The 19,676-nt window shown below is 46.7% G+C and overlaps 1 protein-coding gene across 2 annotated transcripts in view; it reads left to right on the top strand.

Moving 5' to 3' along the window:
* Positions 1-19,676, top strand: part of ADAMTS17 (ADAM metallopeptidase with thrombospondin type 1 motif 17) — a 957,220-nt gene that overhangs the window by 544,564 nt on the left and 392,980 nt on the right. For both annotated transcript variants that reach the window (XM_085644533.1, XM_085644532.1), the window contains exon 10: positions 3,729-3,879. In XM_085644533.1, the coding sequence (XP_085500659.1) occupies positions 3,729-3,879 (151 nt within the window). The remainder of the gene's footprint in view (positions 1-3,728; positions 3,880-19,676) is intronic.

Here is a 19,676-nt window from a genome sequence, read left to right as displayed (position 1 = left end):
GCAATACCAGAGATTTGGAGATACAGATTCCCTTCAAATTGGAAACAATTCTCTTTCATTGCTATGGTGGCACATTGCAGGTTAAAAGTGATTGGTTATACATAATTTTGGGGAGTATGTGACAGGAGGGCCTGTATAGTGTCCAATGTTTTATCCTGTGGTATACAGGTGTACAGCGATTCCACATCGAAGGCAACCAGAAATTTAGTAGTAATGTCACAAGGCAACCCATCAAGATATCTGAGGACATCTTTGGTATCCTGCAGATATCAAGACACTATCTGGACCAGAGGTTTCAGATATAAATAAACAAATTGTGAAAAAGGTTGGAGCAGGGACCCCAACCCCGAAACGATTGGCCTATCCGGAGGTGGTCTTTGAGGCCTGTGAATATTTGGTAACACATAGAAATATTGAGTAACTGGTGATCAAAGATTCAGCTTCCATTGTAGTAACCTATCCCTAGTCCTAGTTTTGATGGTTGTTTGAAGCCGTTTAGTGGGTTCGTACCACAGTAGGCACTATGATGTGGTGTCACACAATTGTCGAAGGCACTCAGCCCGATAAGTACTGGTGTATAGGAACATCGCCGTGCCCCTTTTGTCAGCAGGTTTGATGGTAATGATAGTATCCAAACTTAAACGTGTCACAACCTCCCTGTCCTATTTTGACAGGTTGAAAAAAGTTCTTATCAAGTCTAATTTCAATTTTTCGAAGTCCCTTCGGACTGCTTTCTCAAATCTGAGCACCTCTGGTGGGACAGGGGGGTTAAAAAAAGATTTTTTCTTAAGACCAGAGTTGACCTGGGCCTCATCATCCCCCAATTCTCTTTCGTATTTGAAAAAATGTTGAAGACTTATTTTACGAAAGAACTGCACCAGTTCCTTTTGAGTGTTAAATTTGTCACCCACATAAGTGGGTGCAAAACCCAGCCCTTTGTTCAATAGACACTTTCTTAGTCAGTCAACTCACAACTACTCAGATTGGCTATGAGGTCCCTGCGTTGCTGCTGCTGGGTTGGGGGTCACCTCTGGACATGATCCTCATCTGTTTTGGTGATACAAGGGGGCTCGAGTGGACCCGGGTGTTGTGATGTCTCTGTTTGCCCCGTGATCTGTCTCTGCCTTGCCCTAAAAAAGATGGGTGATAGAATGTGGGGTGGGGGTTAAAAAGGGTGCATAGGATAACCCCAAGGTGTTGGTGGCCACCATCGGTTCGGGGGGCCAAAGGCCTGTCTCAGTCTCCTAAAAGACCCACCTCTCTGTGTGTTTCACCCGTTTGATCCACTGCGCTTCTGACCATGTCTCAGAGAAGGTCAGTCCTGCAAAAGGTATTTTGTGGGTATGCAGATGTAAAGTCCTGCAGATTAAACAGGCAGGTTTATAAGTACATCCTGCCTCAACTGAGAGCCATTTAAAGGAGTTTAGAAAAGCAGGGGCGACTACTAACATTACAAAGTGGGGGGGGAGGCGCAATGCCAAAAAAATGCTGAGCTGGTCCTCTGTATCTTTTCTCTCCTGGAAAGAAGCAGGTGGGTAGAAACGGGGATAGAAGCAGCACTGATGAGCAGGAAAGGGAAGTGGTTGACTTCCTGCCAAGGGCCAATTCCAACCAATCCTGTAGCTGCTCTCATGCTGTTGAGAGCAGTACCAGGATTGGTTGGAGCAGGCTCACCCAGTACTTATTTTGAGGCTGTGGGCCTGTACCAGCAATTCCCTGGCTGTTTTACAGCGCTGGGATTGCTGGCTTCGACGTGCGCATGTCCGATTGGCCGGCTGTAGACAGATGGCCAGTCTAACATGAGCACTGAGCACCTGTAGATGTATCCTGCAATCCGCAGGAATGTGACCCGCCCCCATCATCACACTCGCGGTAGCATGGCACACACAGTTTAATAAAATGGTAAATCACCATTTTAATAATTTATCTGTGTTCACGTGTTGCGCTCGCATCTGCCTGCGCGATGCTCCTTTGCCCATTAAGAGGAAGCGCCCTGAAGAAAAGGTGTGAAATGGTGGTATTTTAAGAGTTAAAAACTTTCTGGTGACAGGCGGTAGGGCCACCTTTTGTGGTGCATTGGGTTGCTTTGGAAGTCCAGGGAGGGTAGCATGTCCACAGTTGAGACGAAAAAGGAAGATGGATTACACAGCAATGTTTAAGTCATTTGGTGGTAAGTGAAGTTTGCAATTAGAAAAAGTAGAAGTTAAAAAAAAACACTTTTACCAGAATCTTGTTTTGGGTTCTAAGTTTGAGTTCCTCGTCTAATACGATACCTAGGAATTTGGTGGACTCCACAATGTGAGGTTTAAAGCCCGCCCGCCAGTCATATCATATTCATCCAGTGGTCATTCAGCCTGAATGAAGTCAGGTGTTAAAGAGAAGAGGAGACATTTGGTTTTTAGTTAATTTAGGGGCCCATTACGATGGCGGGCGGACACTGTAACGGTAAACGGGACCGTCCCACCAGGCCCATTAGGATGCTGCCACCCTGGCGGTCGCATCCCACATGTTTTACATTGCGGTGCTGTAAGCAGCACCCGCCGCAATGTAAAAGATGCATGGTGTGCATTGGTATGCACAACGTGACCGGCACCGCGCGGTGCCTGCCACCTTGTGAATGACAATGTAGGGGGGACCATGGGTACCCCCCAAGTGCAGCCCCCCACCACCACATCTCCCCGGGGGCCTGCAATGGGCCCCCAAAGTAAACACTGCATGCCTTTCCATGGCAGGGTCTCTGCCATGGAAATGCATGCACACCGCACACATCATAATATGGTGCCTAAGGCACCTCCACCATATTATGGGCCTTTTCAACCCGGCAGGCAATCGTGACGATTGCCTGCCAGCGGAAAAGCAGCGGACGGTCTTTCTGTCCGCCGCGGTACCCCCCGCCATGCTAATGTGCCAGGGGGTAAATGGCCGTCCGGCGGGGTGTTTTGGCGATACGCCCGCCATTATAATAGGCCGCTATGTTAGGATGTCGCCCTTTAAGCCATGTGTCAGCACTGGAAGAGAGACAATGGTATAACAGGGTGTAATACGCATAGAGATAATACTGTATTCCTATACTGGTTCGTAATGATCCAACGGATTCAATATAAATATGGAAAAGTAAGATTTCAACCTTGAGCCCTCATGTCACTATGGTTGGTTTAGAGAGTGAGAGAGACTTCCAATTTTAAAATATTAATGACGATCTGCCAGATAAAATTCAAACCATTGAATTATTCATCAAGATATTATAAATTATAATTTTGAAAATCAAAGCAAGGAAGGAAACAACACGAATTTTGAAATGTTAGTACTGCCAGGATATTTATTTACTTATGAAGAAAAAATAGGCGAGTGGTGTCTAATATTGACAGCAGATAGCGCTGGGTCATTCAAAATACTTATTGTCTACCGAACCTGCAACATTTTAAGAACATGTATTGTTGTGTAAGATGGAAGGAAATGTCCCTCAGGGAGCAGGATGATCTCTATGCGGACCTTTGGAATGATGATAGATAACATGTATCCATTTGTATTGGCGGATTTCTATTTGTCCAATTTATTGAGGCTCAGTAGTTTTTAAGAACCATGTCATCTAAATGAAAATGGTCACTGCCAAAAGGCAGTTGTAACTTAAACCAAGGAGTTGAGTGTGTCTACTGTTCTGTGGATGGTATTTCTGTACGCAGGTTCCGCATTCACGGACTTATGTGTGCACTTTCACAACTTTGCAGGTCGAAGGTCAGCTCATGCCTATTGGTGACAGACCCCAGGAGCCGGTATGCAGTGCGGCTCCCTCACAAGCTGCCGGGCATGCACTACAGTGCCGACGAGCAGTGCCAGATTCTGTTCGGAACCAATGCCACTTTCTGCAAGAACATGGAGGTAATGGGCTCTGTTTTACCTGGTGGTCATCCATTGTAGAAAATCAGAAGTCGAATCAGTCCAGTTTGTTTGCATGTTGCATGAGCCCCTCAAGTAGTGCTTAATTTGCAAAAGAATAAGTGCTAGGGCTCTCGTCAGGAGGCCACTGCACCTTGTACCACACATTGCCCTTGCCCACACCGCCACTGATAGTAACAACGCAAGAACTAACATTCACACTCCTACAAGTGTGACAATTCGGACTATTTCAGGGCTTCCAAAGCTATAAGAATGGCTTGGGCAGCAGGTAATATTCATTTTTAATGTATATTGAGTTAATAATTAACTGTTGTTGTGGTCATCTCAAAATTAGCCAGACAGCGCCACCTTGTGACAGACTGTCACAGGCCCCAGTGCTAACAATTAAGTGCTGGTGCCGAGCACCGGAATCCACCGGCTCAAATTTAGCACCACCCTCATGGTTTATTCCTTCGTAGCTACTTTTTGTTCCTACCACCAATTAGTGAAATATTCGTTTACCACAAATGTATCCCTTCTTTGGGAGTTCTGACTATTCCATCCCTTTTTCTAACGACTTTCTACTTGGAAACTGATTATAATTGCGTCAAACTTGGATCAGTGTTTTGCAGCATTTATGCTTATTTTTTTACAGTTTTTATCTGTAGAGGAGCTCTTCCACAATTCCCTCTTATAACATTTGTTTGAAATTTCTCTGTGATCGTTCAGATCTTTTAGTTCAGCCTTAGTACATATATTTTGATGGATTTTGTATTTACAATGTCAAATATGTTTTGTACCTTGCCTTCCACAGTTATGTTAAATTTCCCCATGTTTAGGTACAATCGTTATTCTTGTCTCACACATGTTGGTAGGGCTTCAATCTAGTTGGTGGCCCCCAGCACTTCAGTTAATACTAGCCCCTAAAATGATTTTCTTCTATTTTGAAGCGTTCCGAATTTTTCTACTAATGTAGGTGATTTGCCAGATTTTAGTCATACCACAAAATGTATGGCGTTGTTAATTAGAAATTGCACAACATGCAATCTGTTCTTTTATACATCTCAGTATTCTTAAGAGATTCAGCACAATTTTCTTTTTGTTTGTTTAGCATGATTTTAGGTTTCACAGTTTGGAATAGTTTTCTTCTATACGCCAGCTTAGTACTGTGGCATGTTCTGTAAATACCTAATTTTTAACAAATGTGTTAAGTCGCAGAAGCTAATCCTTATCAAACTCTAGCACTAAATGCCCTATAAAATACCATAGTCCCAGATACTGTTTATTAAATGTAATTATCATGGAGGTAGTTTAATCAAATTGGTTTGTGTTGTACTAAATTCCTCTATTTTAAAAGCTCAGCAAATTTTTATATCTTTTTCTGACCTATTTTTCCAGCTTTTATTATCCTTTTTTATGAATTATCTGCTTGAATGCTTTACATATTTTGATATATTTGATATGTGTTATATGTTTGAAAACTGTATTTCCTGTTTATTAAATCATTTAAGTTTTTGGTGAGCCCTTGTCGAAAGAGCCAATGTCAATCGCTTTCATTTTTAATAATTAATGGGTATTAGAGTATTAGAGAATGAGCCAAAATCATTATCTGACATTAATTCTAGAAATTATAAGTATTTTAAATTTGGTTTATAGAAAAAATTCCACTTATGCAGTCTATGAGAATTGAAACTCTTAAGAAGTAAACAAGAAGAAATTGCAATGTTAATCTAAGCGAAAAGCCTTAATAATTTCTCATCATACAAATACTATTCCTTCCACACCATCTAATGTCCATAGGCGGTCCACTTTCATAAACCAACCTCACCTCACTCCCTCTCTTGACTCTCAGCCTTGGCCTGGACCTTTTCTGAATCTTTATGAAGGAAGACAAGGCTTATATTGTTATCTCTATTCCCACTTCACCCCATGCTGATACTCCACTTCAATTCTCCCTCACACAAACCTTGTCCACATTCCTCCTGTACCAGTCTCCTCTTCTTCCTAGCCAAGGTGTCTCCTCGTCAGTGCATAGTCAATGAATAAGAACCACATGCATATTTGCATTATAGTTCTTGACTCATAACCAGACCTCCTATTCCTCACCAGGAGACTATGCATCCCTTGTCCTCTATGGGGCCATTCTCCTGGATATGGAATCCTTGCCTAACGCACTTTAAGAAGACTATAGGAGGACATGCAGTTAATCTGAGGAACACGTTATTGAAAATTACAATTAAAGAATGCAGTACCCTGACTACACATCACATCAGTTCTCATATGCTGTTGTTCATCCATCTTATACTCATGCATGTCTATAGACAGGTCTCCAACAAACAACTGAGCATTCATAGGTAACTTTCTTGACACCGTCCTGAATATGACAGCAATCTACAGCAGTCTGTGCATTCTGGGAGGCCTGAAGAGTTGGTATGACCACCCCGACCTAACCAATCAAGATCGCCCTTGACAACCTTGAGTCCCCCCCAACTATTTTATCTTGTCTAGGTACAAATACACTTGACTGGGTGGGTATACCTTGGACACAGCCTTCACTCCACCTGGACTCATCACAATAGCAGGAAACCTGCCTATATTCTTAAGCAATTACTGCTTCATCTCCTTCTCTTTGAACCTCCCCTCAAGAACAACTAGTAAAGCAAGAGCAGTAAACAAGACTACGTACAGACAGTGAAAGAGACATAACCTCCCAGCACTGGGCTCCCATCTAACCACCATTCCACTGCCAATCAAATCAGACATTAAACAGTTATGCAACTGGCTGTCCAAAGGCTTCAACAAACGAATACACACCCTCACCACAGACAGGGGTCCCCGTGGCTCAATGTAAAGAAAAAGGAACTCAAGAAAGAAACTAATACACTCTAATTCCAGTGGAAGAAATAACAAGCAGAATTAACAATACATGCCTCTAACACCAGAGTACGATTTACAAATCATCCATTAAGAATGAAAAACAACCCATTATTCCCAATTGATCTCTGCAGCCAAATGCGGGTACAGACACCTACATAGGATCCACGCTGAATTCTGCAGCATTAAGTGTCCTGCAACCAAAACCTCACATGCTGAAGCATTCGGTGACGATATAGTCTCAACCACCTTGTCACAAAAGCAAAGATCCTGTAACAATAGTACAGAAGCAGGATGGTCAACCACCAGTTGTTGACAGTCTACCAGACCAGAATTTATTTACACACTAAGGCACATCTATCCATCTTCAAACAAATATCTGATTCCACTTCAAGGTACTGGTCATGGCTAAGAGTTCACCCATCTTCCAATTAGACCACTCCGTGGCATAAGCCTTCAAGGGTAGCATACTCTCCCAACTAACCCCTTACTAGCAAGAGCCATCCGCATAATTCTCTAACTTCTGACCCTCAAGATCATTTATATTAGATCACTTATCGAAGAGAACCCTGACCTCGTAGACCCAGGCAGCTACTGACCGATCTTCAATGGCCTGTTCTTCGGAAAACGTATTGACAGAGCCATCTTCCATCTCTGACTTTATAAAAGAAAACATGCTACTCTCTGACAGCGAAATTGGCTTCCACCTAGGCAAAAGTCATGAAATTCACCCTGATCTCTATCTGGAATGACCCAATAAGAACTGCGGCCAGGAATGGAGAAGCGACACTACTAGTGTTGGACTTTTCTGTAACCTTTGAGACAGTCCTAGAGGAAATTGACATTTAAAGAAGCATCCTACGCTATTTCTCATCCTACTTCTTAGACAGTTCCACCATATTTTTGTATTCCCTTTTACATAATGTACTATCAGCAGTGACTTCGGAAGTCCTCAAGAATTGAACATTTACTTTCTCCTCTTCAACACCTACCTGAGTAACTGAACTCTTCCAAAACAGAGATCCTAACCAGTGGTAAATCAAAGAAATAACAATCTACAGTCATTTGGCTACAAAAAACTGTCCCGTGGCCAGCCACATTGGGCGAAGTAACAGACCTCAAAGTGATCATGGAATCCAAACTTTCTCTAGTCCCCAAGTGCAAAATATTCAGCTCACACCTAGATTTCTCACAGAAACTACAGCTCACAATCGTCCTTGTCCGTTATCAAATAGACAGCGCAAAAGAACTACACCCTACTCTTCTTCCTCCAAATGCTGCAAAGAATCCAAACTGGAGTACTAAAACAGCTTATGCACCTTCCTCTATAAGAAAACACCTCAGCAGCCCTCCAAGCATTTCCCTAGCTACCCATGGCCAGGCACTCCACTATCAAAGCACTCTGCATTCGCCACAGGTCCATCCTTGGCAAGACTCTGTCCTTCATCTAAGTAAAACTTTAAAAATACTTGCAGAATAGGATGCTTGACTTTAGATTTGTGTCAATGCTAGAATTTCCTCCTGGCCTAGAGAAAATCCAAGATCACTTGGAATTTAGGAAGATGGCAAAGACCTGAATTTGACAAAACAGAAGCTTTAGGATTGCACCGACAATAGACAAGAAGGTTTTACCCATGTAATATCCAGAACCAAACCTCCCTCACAAGGATGGGAGGCACAATCCTATGAGCAAGTATCTCTCACACGCAGCACACATGGAACCAAACCTCCTTCACAGGGCTGGTAGGCACACTCATATCAGAAAGTAATTCTCTTAGTTTCACTCCTTACATAAGCCCAGGAGCATGAATGCAGCAACGTGAGTAGAGCATCGACCCAGACACTGGCAATCTGATGCACAAACAATATAAAGCTTATGCATGCTGTCCTTCACTCTTCAATTGACTGCAAGCTCAAGTGAAGCCAACACCAAAACACGTGCCTTATTGGCCACGTGACAAACACACATCTTTCCATTCCAATAATGCTGAACTTGAGCCGGTGGTTGTAGGTGGGGTCCACCAGCACTCATTTTTGGCGGCTGGATCTTACTTATCCTCATCAGGCTTGGACCCACAGCGGGAGAGAGGAAAATACAAAAGGGGGAAAGAGGAAGGGTGGCTAAGAAGAAATTCAGGAATGCCGCTGCCCGCGTCCCACACAGGGGGACATCAGCAGGGCAGCCCTCTAGTGGCCGCCCGTTGGAGCCCCCCCCCCTCCCCCCCCCCCCCTTTGGTCCATCGCTCCCTGAGGCCGCGCCTGTGGGGAGGGGAGGCCCCAATGGTCAGTGCTGGGGGAGGTGGGCCACTGGGCGGGGCCAGGCCCTATTTATGTCTCCCGCCCCTGCAGTTCGCCCTCTGCTTCCTGTGTGCTCCTGGCCGCGCGAGATTGTTGCCACGCCGCCGTTTTTGAGCGTCTTGGGCGTTCTGGTCGTCCTGGTCTGGCGTCGGGTTTTTGTGCCCCCCTGTTATCCCGGTGAGTGTTGGTTGTCCCTGAGCCTCACTGGCCTGGATGTGTGCTGGGTTGCCTGGTGGGGCTCGGGAGGTGGGCAGATGGGAGCGAGATTTGTGCGGAGCGGCGGGGTAGGGTGCAGGGGGCGCCGAGTGTGGGTCTTTGTGGTGCAGGGCTTTCATGCCGTTGGTTTCCTGTGCAGCGCGAGTTCCTGTGCCCCTGCTTCCTGGTCTGGCGTCGGTCACGCGGTTGTGCCCTTGGTCTGGCGTTGTATTCATTGGGGAGTGCAGGGCAGTGCCGCCTCCCGTCTTTCCCCATACTATGTGGCGCTAGGCCCCAATTTTGGCAGTGTGTGTGTTGTAGGGGTTGAAGGCCCGCGACCGGGCACTGCCTTTGTGGTGTCTTTGGGGTCACGCGCGGCCGGAGCAGCCAGGCTCAAAATGAAAGCATTTCTGGCCCAGCAGGGGCCGGCGTGGCGTTCCGGAGCAGGAGGGCTGATGTTTCCGTCGCCAGCCTGCCCAACGTGCACTTGGAAAATGTCCACGCCCGATGGCAGAGGAGTAGTTGTATATTACAGGTTATAACTCTAGCCAGCCTGGGTCGGAGCCAAGATCGCAGAGCGCAGCTGGCAACAGCTGGTTTTCAATCTACCACTGCACAATCGTTTTTACCTGAACGTATAACTTAAGAGGAATTTGTAGGTCTCATTGCTAACTTACAGCTAACTTTAGCTGTGTGGCGCGAGCTCAGGTCATCACACAATACAAACACTACACTACACAACAAACACCTGCACGCAGCCATGTCGGAATGGTGAAGTAAAAGGATAACATAAAAATATTTGCGATTCACCAATGCAAAAAAAAAAAACATTGTCAAATCCATTAAATCAGCACATGCCTTCTAAGGCCGAGACCTGCTGCCTCTCCCGATGCTCATTAAGCTGTCTGCAAGACTTAAAGTTGCACATTCTTTAAAATACACATTGAGTGGCCGTAGCTACGCCCAGCAGTGTATTTGTCTCTCTTACTTCACGCTACTGGCTTTATCATGCCACTGGGTGTATCATTCTCTCTTCTATGGGGTACCTGCATTGCAATACACGAGGGATGTACGGGGAGGTCCCTCGAGGTAGAGCGGAGGCGCGTGGAGCGGTGCCTACATTGTCACGGGGGGGGCTCGTTTCTGACTTCGGGAGTTTTGGTTCGTTCTTTGTGTTTCACTCGGATGGTGCCGAGAGGGGGGCCTGAGCTGCTTGGTCGGCCCTCCTGGTGGTAGGGAGGGGCACACGGCGTGAAGCCACGGATGCGCGGTGGTCGCTCGTTCAGCTGGATATTGGCCGCGCGTAGCGTTGTTGGGACTGCAGTGCCAGGGAGGCGAGTGCTAAGGGGGCAGAGGTCATCGTTTAGATTGCAGCTGAATTGTTGCCCGCTTGCCACGCTGTTGCTGTGGGAGGATCGCGTTTCCTATAGGTTACTAACGTTTGGGCTTTTGGTGCGCGCCGGGGCGGTACGGCAGAGTCGCGCTTTGTATATGGCGATCGGACCCGTGGATGAGTCGGGGAGGGGGTGGGGCGCTTTGGCTAGCCTGCCGACTTTGAGGCTGAGTGCCGGAGTTCGAGTCTCGGGGTCGCTTCCGCTTCCTGTGATTCTGAGGCGGGTCGCTTGGTCTCTCCGTGCCTGCTGGTGTAGTGTAATTACAGTGCTCGTGTGAAGCGCTCCGTTGCCTTCGGGTTGAGTTCGCTTATATAAATATGCAACAATTTCGGCCGTTAAGCGCCGATAATACCTGCTTTCGCCACGTGTCGCTGTGCCGCCACGCCAGAGTTGGAAGCTACCTGGGCCCATCGCGGGTGGTGCACGCCGGTGGTGCACACGAGATCTGTCGCCGCCCCCCCCCTCCGGTGGCCGCAATGCGGAGCGGGTGTGAGGGGGCATGCATGGGGCGGCGTGCTCAGGAGTGCGTGGCCGTGGGGGATGAGGAGGAGAGTGGGGCAAAGTGTGAGGCGAGCTAACCTAGGAACGGGATGCTGCTGCGTTTCTTTCATCGGCAAGTACCAGGCCTTAATAAGGGTCAAGATAACTCGTGTGATTCATTACCCTCCTGGTGAGAGATCAGGAATTGGTATAGTGGAGGTTTTGACTTCGGTGTAGTTAGTGCAGAGGGTAATATGCCTGCTGCAAAGAACGTGTGCTAAGCACATTGCAGAGTGCGTATGATGTAAATAGGTCAGCAGGTTACTGTGTTCAGATAGGCATCCTTTTGTTACTCGCAATGTTTATCTTAAAGCCCTAATAGTCAACAGTGAACTACGAACGCTCATCCTAGAGCTGCATACACACCGCTAAGCATACATTATTAGAACATTGATTAATGTTGCTAGGAGGGTTAATTTGGCTAGAAATCGACTGAGCGCGTGCTTCTCCATACCAAGCAGCCTTAAACTATACTGCCTGCCAGTAGGGATGATATGAGTCTCCTACACTTTGAGTCCTTTGGCTCAGGTAACATTTCCTATACACAGATTCACATGCTTATGATTGATTGGCTCGGCGGGTTTTGTGTGGGATGCAAAGTTCTCGGACACCCTACACTGGTAGGAGTGGCGCCAAATATCTAATTCAATGAATCTGAGAGTGTGGTTACGGACACTTGGTCAACTGTGAGAATCTGTGGGGGAGGCGGCATTGGGGGGGCGCCAACAACATTCTTGCACAGGACGCCACCATCGCCAAGGCCGGCATCGCCGTGCACCGTGAGAGTGCGTGAGTTCTACAACACTTTTTAGGGCATGCTGAATTACATTTATCATAACCAGCATAGCGCAGGATACAAACCAAATTATTCCCGGCAACTAAGTATAATTTCTAGTGATACCCAATGAAACTGGTTTATCGGGCTGAAAATAACAGATTGCACACTTTAGCTACTGGAAATTATGCTTTCCATGCACAACTAGCTAGTGCATGGCCCATTACGATAGGCTGGGGAAGAACCAGGCCCGAAGCCTCAGCGCCTTATCTATATGCAGTGATTCTGGGATATTTGGGGTCTGTAACAAGATAGCACTCACACATAGTTTCAGCATGAGCACCCCCCCTGTGCCAGCCGGTTAGTTGATAGCCCTAGACTGGACTGACACAGCTAGATCTCTACAGCAGCCGCCTGTGTCTCCAAAATACCGTAAAATAAGTCCTGTGTGACGCCATAGGTGTTTGGCGGCAGTATTGTATTTTCGGGACTTTCTGTGCTGGCCGGAATGTGCGGGGGTAGCGAGCTTGGTTCTTACTAGATCTAAGTTGGAGACGGGTAGTGTCAGGGAGGGCCTTGACACACTAAGCTAAGTGTAAGTGTGTGGTCCTTATGGTTCAGCTGCGGCGCTGGGGACAAGCTTCCAGTTAGCACTGGCGGTCTAATTTTAGAGCGTACCACTACAGCATGAATTGAGGAATTCAATCTCTTTAAGATTGATATTGCCTGCTGCCCAGGCCATTCCTTTAGCGGTGCGAGTATGCATAACGGCTTGCCAAAACAGCATGGTTTTCAGAGTCTGATGTAAGATATATAGGCATGGTTGTCCAACATCATGCTCATATTGGTCCCTGTAATGTAATTCTTATTGCAGCCCACACGCTGGTGGAACTACAATCCATGCAAGCAACCTATGGGGCAGTTTCCCAACCTATGGGGCAGTTTCCCAAGCTGAACCAGAGGCCACCATCACTATTCACAGTATTGTCCCCAAGCTTTCCCCCGATTCCTGGCTTCATGTTGCAAATGCATGGCTTTATATTTCAAAGGTACTCTTTTGCGGGCCACTCGCCATTTTACTAAGGAAGTAGGCCCAGGCTGATGGTGATTAAGATAGTCACATGTGATCAAATATTGGTTAAAGGTTTGGATTTGGAATACCGATGTTATTAGTGTGAGTTCCACGCTTGAGTCGAGAGGTGCTGCTATCTTTCCTCTTTGGCTGGCTATTCGAAAACAGCTGGTGTAAGGTTTCTTTCAAATCACAATCATAGTGGCAGCTTAGTCTATACAGATAAGTCAGCAGCCTGAGCCGTTTTGCGACAAGCTGAAGGCCTGGGTTTGTGTGTCATACATAACAGCTTGAAGGTAGTTATTATTGTGAGTTCCACACTCAAGTCAAGAGATGCTGCTGCCTTCATCTTTGGCCTTGCTATTCGGAAACAGCTGGTGGGATGTTTTTCTGCAACTCAGTCGTAGTGGCAACTTAGTCTATACAGGAAAGTCAGCAGCCTGAGCTGTTTGAGACATGCGGAAGGCCTGGGTTTGTGTGTCATACTTAACGTCTTTAAGGTTAAGTGACATGGTCTACCGAGACTTAGCCTGGCTTGCCTCTTCCGCGACCTTTTGAAGTTTGTTTATTTATTGCATGAAGGTGACAGAGGCTGTCACAGTTGTTTGATAGGCACCATGGCCAGATGACATTAAAGTGCATTGTGTGCTGGAAACTAAGGAGCGGGTCCATTTTAGTAAGCACAAGGAGCTGTAAAAATTTGGTGTCGCTCTTAGATGCCCTGTGTTGGGTGAATGATATCTGAGCTGTACTCCTTCGATAAGAACATTGCCAAATAGTCAAGCCAATGGCACATCAAGTGGTTATGGTGAAAATCTCGAAAGTAATTTTGTTTGGGAATTTAAAAAAAAAAAAAAAAAGTCAATACTGCCCTCTTTTATTCATTCTACGATATGAATGTGTTGCCGTGAAAATGTCACCTTGGCCACGTCACAACCCCCAAGATTAAAACTACATGTGGTGTTCCCCAGGGATCCTCTAAATGGAAACACTTTGGTGGGACAAGGTTTATCACACTAGGTCCCGGATATGGGAACCCCCTCCCTCAAGAGAGTAGGCCTGCACAGGCCTCATGACTTCCCGCAAACTCCTAAAACATGGCTAGTTAGACAGGTAGATGAGTAACATACCAAATCAATTCTAAGTAATTTTAGTTCAATTCGTATCAGTTAATAACATAAACTGACAACACCATATAACAAGCAATAAACAAACGGTGGATATTTCCAGTGCCTGTAATATGTATTTGCACATAGGTTCATAATTGTTGTGGATAGCACTATGTCGTATTAAGGAAATAAACGTTAATTGCAAGCAAATTAAAAAGTAGGAATGAATCTAAATATTTCAATAATATTTACCTCAGTTTGAGTTTATATGAACTGTTGAACGACAAGGCTGGAATAAGACTCCATCACCTAATGTAACGTAACTTAATTTGGAAAATATTCTATACGACCTGTACTACCGGGTTAGTTAAGATAGATCACCAGAATGCCGGGCCGTTATTGGCAGTAGAAAGGCTATTCAAGGAGATGTTGCTGAGATATCGGTCACTTTGAAGTAAACAATAGGATAGTAATACAATGGGAAGGAAGCAAAAGTAGGGAGTCAATGGCTGAAAAGGTAAATACGGCAGAGTTAGCAGTTTTGACGATGTTCATTTATTCGTCTTAGCAGGCTGTAGGAAGGCGAGATTGTCTCAACGAATCATTGCCAATAATGCCGGCACTAGCTAAGGTTGTGGCATTAACCGTTCAAGAGACAGTGACATGTAGCAGCCAGGGGCAGCGAGCATATGTTTTCCGTGTGCTGGGTGAGAGTACGAAGTCAGAGGCTGCTGCCCCCCTGACTGTCCGATGCTCACAGCTTTTAACTGCCCATTCCATCATTGGATACCCGTGAGGTCAGCTTGTGTTTATAAACGTAGGGAAGGTAGTTCACCCACACGCTACCTTCACCTTGCTTTATCGTGCTGCAGCTGTTGAAAACACACTTAAGCCAGAAAGGACCCTAATTTGGCCCAATTGGAAAATAAAAATAGGTTCATGTCCTCAAACGCCATTCCCAGCAATGCCTGGTTAACCATGGTTAACCATGCCATATTTTCCAGTCCAGAGAAACAGAGTTAGGTATTGCCTTCTGCACTCAGTCTTTCCTTGTAGGCAAGGGAGTTTGAAACGTTCACAAATTTTGGTCCTCGAGCTGAAAGATATGTATCCTTCAGAAACAAATCCTCATCATTTAGTCAGTCAGTCATATTGGGGCAGCTGCAATTCGGTTACCATAAACGCTATTAAAACATAACCCCTTTTTTAGACAAAGTGGAAAATGAAACCCCGTGCTAGGAAAGAAACTGTTTTCCGAAAATCAGCTTCCACACCTGCAGTGAACATATTCTTGCTTTGTTTAAAAAATTATGTTCAAGGTATGAAGGGTATAGATGGACTGCCCTACAATGCAGGTTTTTTTAGATCTTCAACCAAAGTACGTTAGGAGAATCTGCAGTTGCACCTCGAAGAGAGTTAGGAACACCATTCATGTGTAAACTGAACAGCAGTGGGGCCAAAAGACATCCTTGCGTCAATTCGCTTCTTGTAGAAATCTCCTTGGATAGTCTGCTCTGGGTTTCTGAGTAAAGTGCCCACTAAAGCTACCTCGCAGGGGCAGGACACCCATAACAGCGAAGGGAGGGCTCTGGCAGCGTCGGGAGCCTCCCCAGAGCTGTGGCGGAGTTACAGGGCGATCTGGAGGCAGAAGGGTACAGTAAGGGTACCTCTGCGACAGTCGGTACAGTAAGGGTACCCCTGTCCGGCACAGTAAGGGTGCCCGAGCCAAGGTCCATGAGCCGAAGGAGGTTCTGGGAAGACCGCGACGGCGCCCCGTTAGTCCTTCGGGCGGTTGGGGGGCCTGACCAACCGGGGGTGTGCCATAACACGCTCCGCACCCGTAAAAAGGGGCGGGAGTATTAGACAGATCACGTGATCCAAAGGAGGATCCGAAAATAATGTGCCGCACTGCCGGGCATCGACCCACCGTGCGCGCCGGCTCGCAAGGCGGGCGGAGCAGCGAGGGGCTGCTTGCCCTGGATCGCCCGTAAGATAACCCACTCTATCGTCATACTTATGTTGTATGAAATAAACCTGCAGCAGTTCTTCACCCATAACTAATGTGTCAGTGTAATCTTTGGGTGATGTCTGTGCATACGTGTTGAGTGGAGCGGATGACGGTGTGGTCACTATGAAAACGAACATGGAAGAGTGAGATAAAGGGACAGGGAGTGTCTGGGGGTGGATGAAAGAGGCGCGAGGAGGAAGCAAGAGTACGCAGCCATCGTATTAAGCAACCCTGACATTCGAAAGTACTGTCTGGCACTTCCGAGCAAAACTTTGGGCCCGGCTCTTATAATTTTATAAATTAAGCACAGTGACCAACAGTATCTGCTATGTAGTGAAAACACAACCTGCCCTGTAGTGTTCTTCCTTTTCACCAGTGGGCCTCGTGAGGTGTATGAAATGCTGCATAAATGCAAGTACAATACAGATCCTTAGTGTAATGGAATGTACCTGGATTATGCACGCCTCTCTTCTCCCATCACCTAACGTTCGATACCGAATGCCCCCCATAGTTCGTCTCTGCGTCAGATTTGCTTTATGTTGGGGTGCTCTCGGTGTGTTTCTTGGACCCCATTCATATTAATGAGCTCAGAGATACTTGACACTGCAGGAAAGAGAAAGCACACATTCAGCACTTGCGAGGGCTGGGGAGCAGCCAAGCTTTTCGCTTAGCGTGCTTTATTTGCTTTGGCCGTGGGAGGCTTGTTTCTGCAGCAAGTTAAACACGATAAGGGCCCGGGCCCGGCCAGGCTGGCCTGCCTGTAGGTGAGACAGCGGACCACCGGGACTCCGGCTCTGGCTGCGAAACGGCGGAAGGAACGCAGGTGGATGAACTTGCCACGGCTCTTCGCGCTGGCGCTTGATTGATGACGCACATTATACGCAATCAGAACCCTCCCCAAATTAGTTCGCGGCCCCATGAACCCATTATTGCTTAGTGTAGTAACCCGGACAGGCGAGAGGGCTCCAAGCCTAGGAAGCTTGCGTTCACGGCTTACACTTAAAATGAAGGCCTGCTCTTCTCCAGATGTACCGCTGGGTGCCACAGCCACACACCCGTTCCTTCCTGGTTAAGATTCACAAACATGCCAATAGACCCGAATTATGTTTGCCCTCAGAAAGTAGTTTGTTTACCGTAAATTCACATTTCCATTTACATAAAACTGTAAAAGTTCCTGCTATCTTCACATCTTAATACCATTGATCGTTTTTATGAAAAGCATCACAATCTACATTGTGTCTTGACATTTTAATAATAAGCATTTATATTAATCAACTCACTTGATCTACGGCATTAGAAGGATGCCAGTCTAACATGCCCAGCAAGGATTGAAACTCATGACTTAAAGTTTGAACGAACCACTTCTACACCGAGTAACCCCCTTGCCCTGTACTCGGATTTCCTTGTGTCATCTACCATGGTGAAAATGTCAGGCACTCTTCATCACCATTATACCATAATCTCTTATAAATTAGCCATCTTCTTTTTGGGCCACTGATTGTTGCCTTCTGTGTTGTTCAGTAGCAGCCCATCCCCTGCCAAAGTGGTGGGGCGGGCCAGGGAGGGAGCTTGGGAGGTGGGGGGTGGCAAGGGATTGAGGTAGAAAATAAAAACAATAAAAAAAAATTACTAATCCAACCGTCGCCCGCTGCTTTGCGCTCTCCCGGGCACAGGCTGACGGAATGCACGGCAGCCAATCATGACGCGGCAGGAAAGCAGCGCCAGGACTGGCCTGAGCGCTGGGACTCTGCGCGCCCCGGCAGACTCGGAGCCCGCGCCTGCTATTTCCAACCCCAGCAGCACAGCTGGGGCTTGAGACGGCTTCACTGCGCATGAGGGTTAGGCCGGCATGGAATGGTCGGCCAGACCCTCATGCGCAGTGAAGGGACAAGGGACTGCACTAACAGACCCCCACCCCAGTGATCCCCTCGTCAGAGTCCTGGGGGCAGATCCAAGAGGATTAAAATGAAACGATAATAAAACAGGTTTAAAACCTGTTTTATTTTCGGGTGGTGGCGGGGGGGCGCTTCTCCGCCCTATTTGAGGGGCCGCTGCTGGTGTTGTTCCCAGTAGTAATCTGATCACGCAAGTAAAGAAGGAGTAAGGCTTTTTGAGAAAGCGCGATACCTTTGTTGGCTGGATGTTTGTATGGTACCCGGCATAGTATGCCAGACAGAATTCCTGGCTGAAAACACTGAGATGGATGTGCCCGTAATTAATTGATGGTGGACGGAGGAAATCAAAGAGATGTTATTGACTCAATGCATTATGCGAAAACGACCTGGAACAGTCATGAGTGTCTGAATCTATTTGGATGGTCAATCCAAGGAGAGGAAATTGACCCAATTCATTTCAGTGGGAATGGCCTGGGTCCAGTGTTGATTGTCTGAAACCATTTATGTCGTAAAACCATAGAGTGGTGCTTGGCTAAATGTATTTGGATAGGAGGGGTATGACTCTAGTAAATGTCTGAATGGTCTTAGGTGGGTTTAATGATCCAGACAGAATTGAGTGACTGAATATGGGGGCCTTGATTGAACGTAAGAGGCTTTTGCCCTGACCGCATTTCATTGTTTTGTAGATGCATTTAAACTCCTGGCAAGGTGCCAAAGTGTATTAATGGATGAATAGCAAATAACACCTTGAGGGAGTGCCTGGCTGGAAGAGTGTTAAGGTGCAGTGTGGCCTAAGTGAGCAGCGTTGTGCAGTTATGTGTGAGTGACCAGACTGCTGATCTTATCCTGTGCCTAATCATGTAATTGCGAGAAGAAGAGTGAGAGAGATTGTTAAGATTATTGTTCTGCCTGATTGGCCAGATCTCTAAGGAATCAACAGAGGGCTGCCTGGGGCACACACTGGACAGAGGCCGTAAGCTATATAACCCCTGGAGTGAGAGAAGAGCCACCTCCAGCTTGGTCAGTGTGCAGCCACCCATGAAAAAAGACGTCAGGAGTCGCTTCATTACAGGATGATAGAGTAGCACTCCTTATTCTACTCTAGGATTGGGAGGAGAGGGACCGGTGGCTACGCAGTGGTGACCTGCAGTCAGTAGACCTGCCTTACAGGGTCTACTCAGGGGTGGGAGGAGAGCAATCCCCCCACCATCTGTACTGGATGCAGCCAGTCATCGCAGTGAACTATGGAAAGAGCAACAGGTCTCCATGGGTAATGCAGCAAAAGTGGAGGTCCCATAGAGTCTTCCACAATCAGAAATAGGAATCTGCAGGCACGTACTGGTTACCAGCAGCGTGAGTCCCGAGGTCTCAATCAGGCAGGTAGAGCCACAATCAAAGAGGGACTAACAGGGCAGACAGATGTGGCCTGTATCAAATCAGGGGCCTATAACTTGGTGCCTTTTATTTACCACGTTGTCTAGCAGAGTTTGCAGTGACACGCAGGTTTTACACATAGTCTTCAAGGATCAATCTGGAGGCGCAGGGAGCCACGAGCCTTGCTTGGCAACCCCCGGGACAGAGAGTCCATTTATTAGTGACAGAAGGTCGTCCCAGTCCCAGCTGTGCAGCGGTGGAGACGT

The sequence above is a fragment of the Triturus cristatus genome, chromosome 3_1 (assembly GCF_964204655.1).
Source record: "Triturus cristatus chromosome 3_1, aTriCri1.1, whole genome shotgun sequence".
NCBI classification, from domain to species: domain Eukaryota; kingdom Metazoa; phylum Chordata; class Amphibia; order Caudata; family Salamandridae; genus Triturus; species Triturus cristatus.
This window is presented reverse-complemented; position numbering and strand designations above follow the sequence as displayed.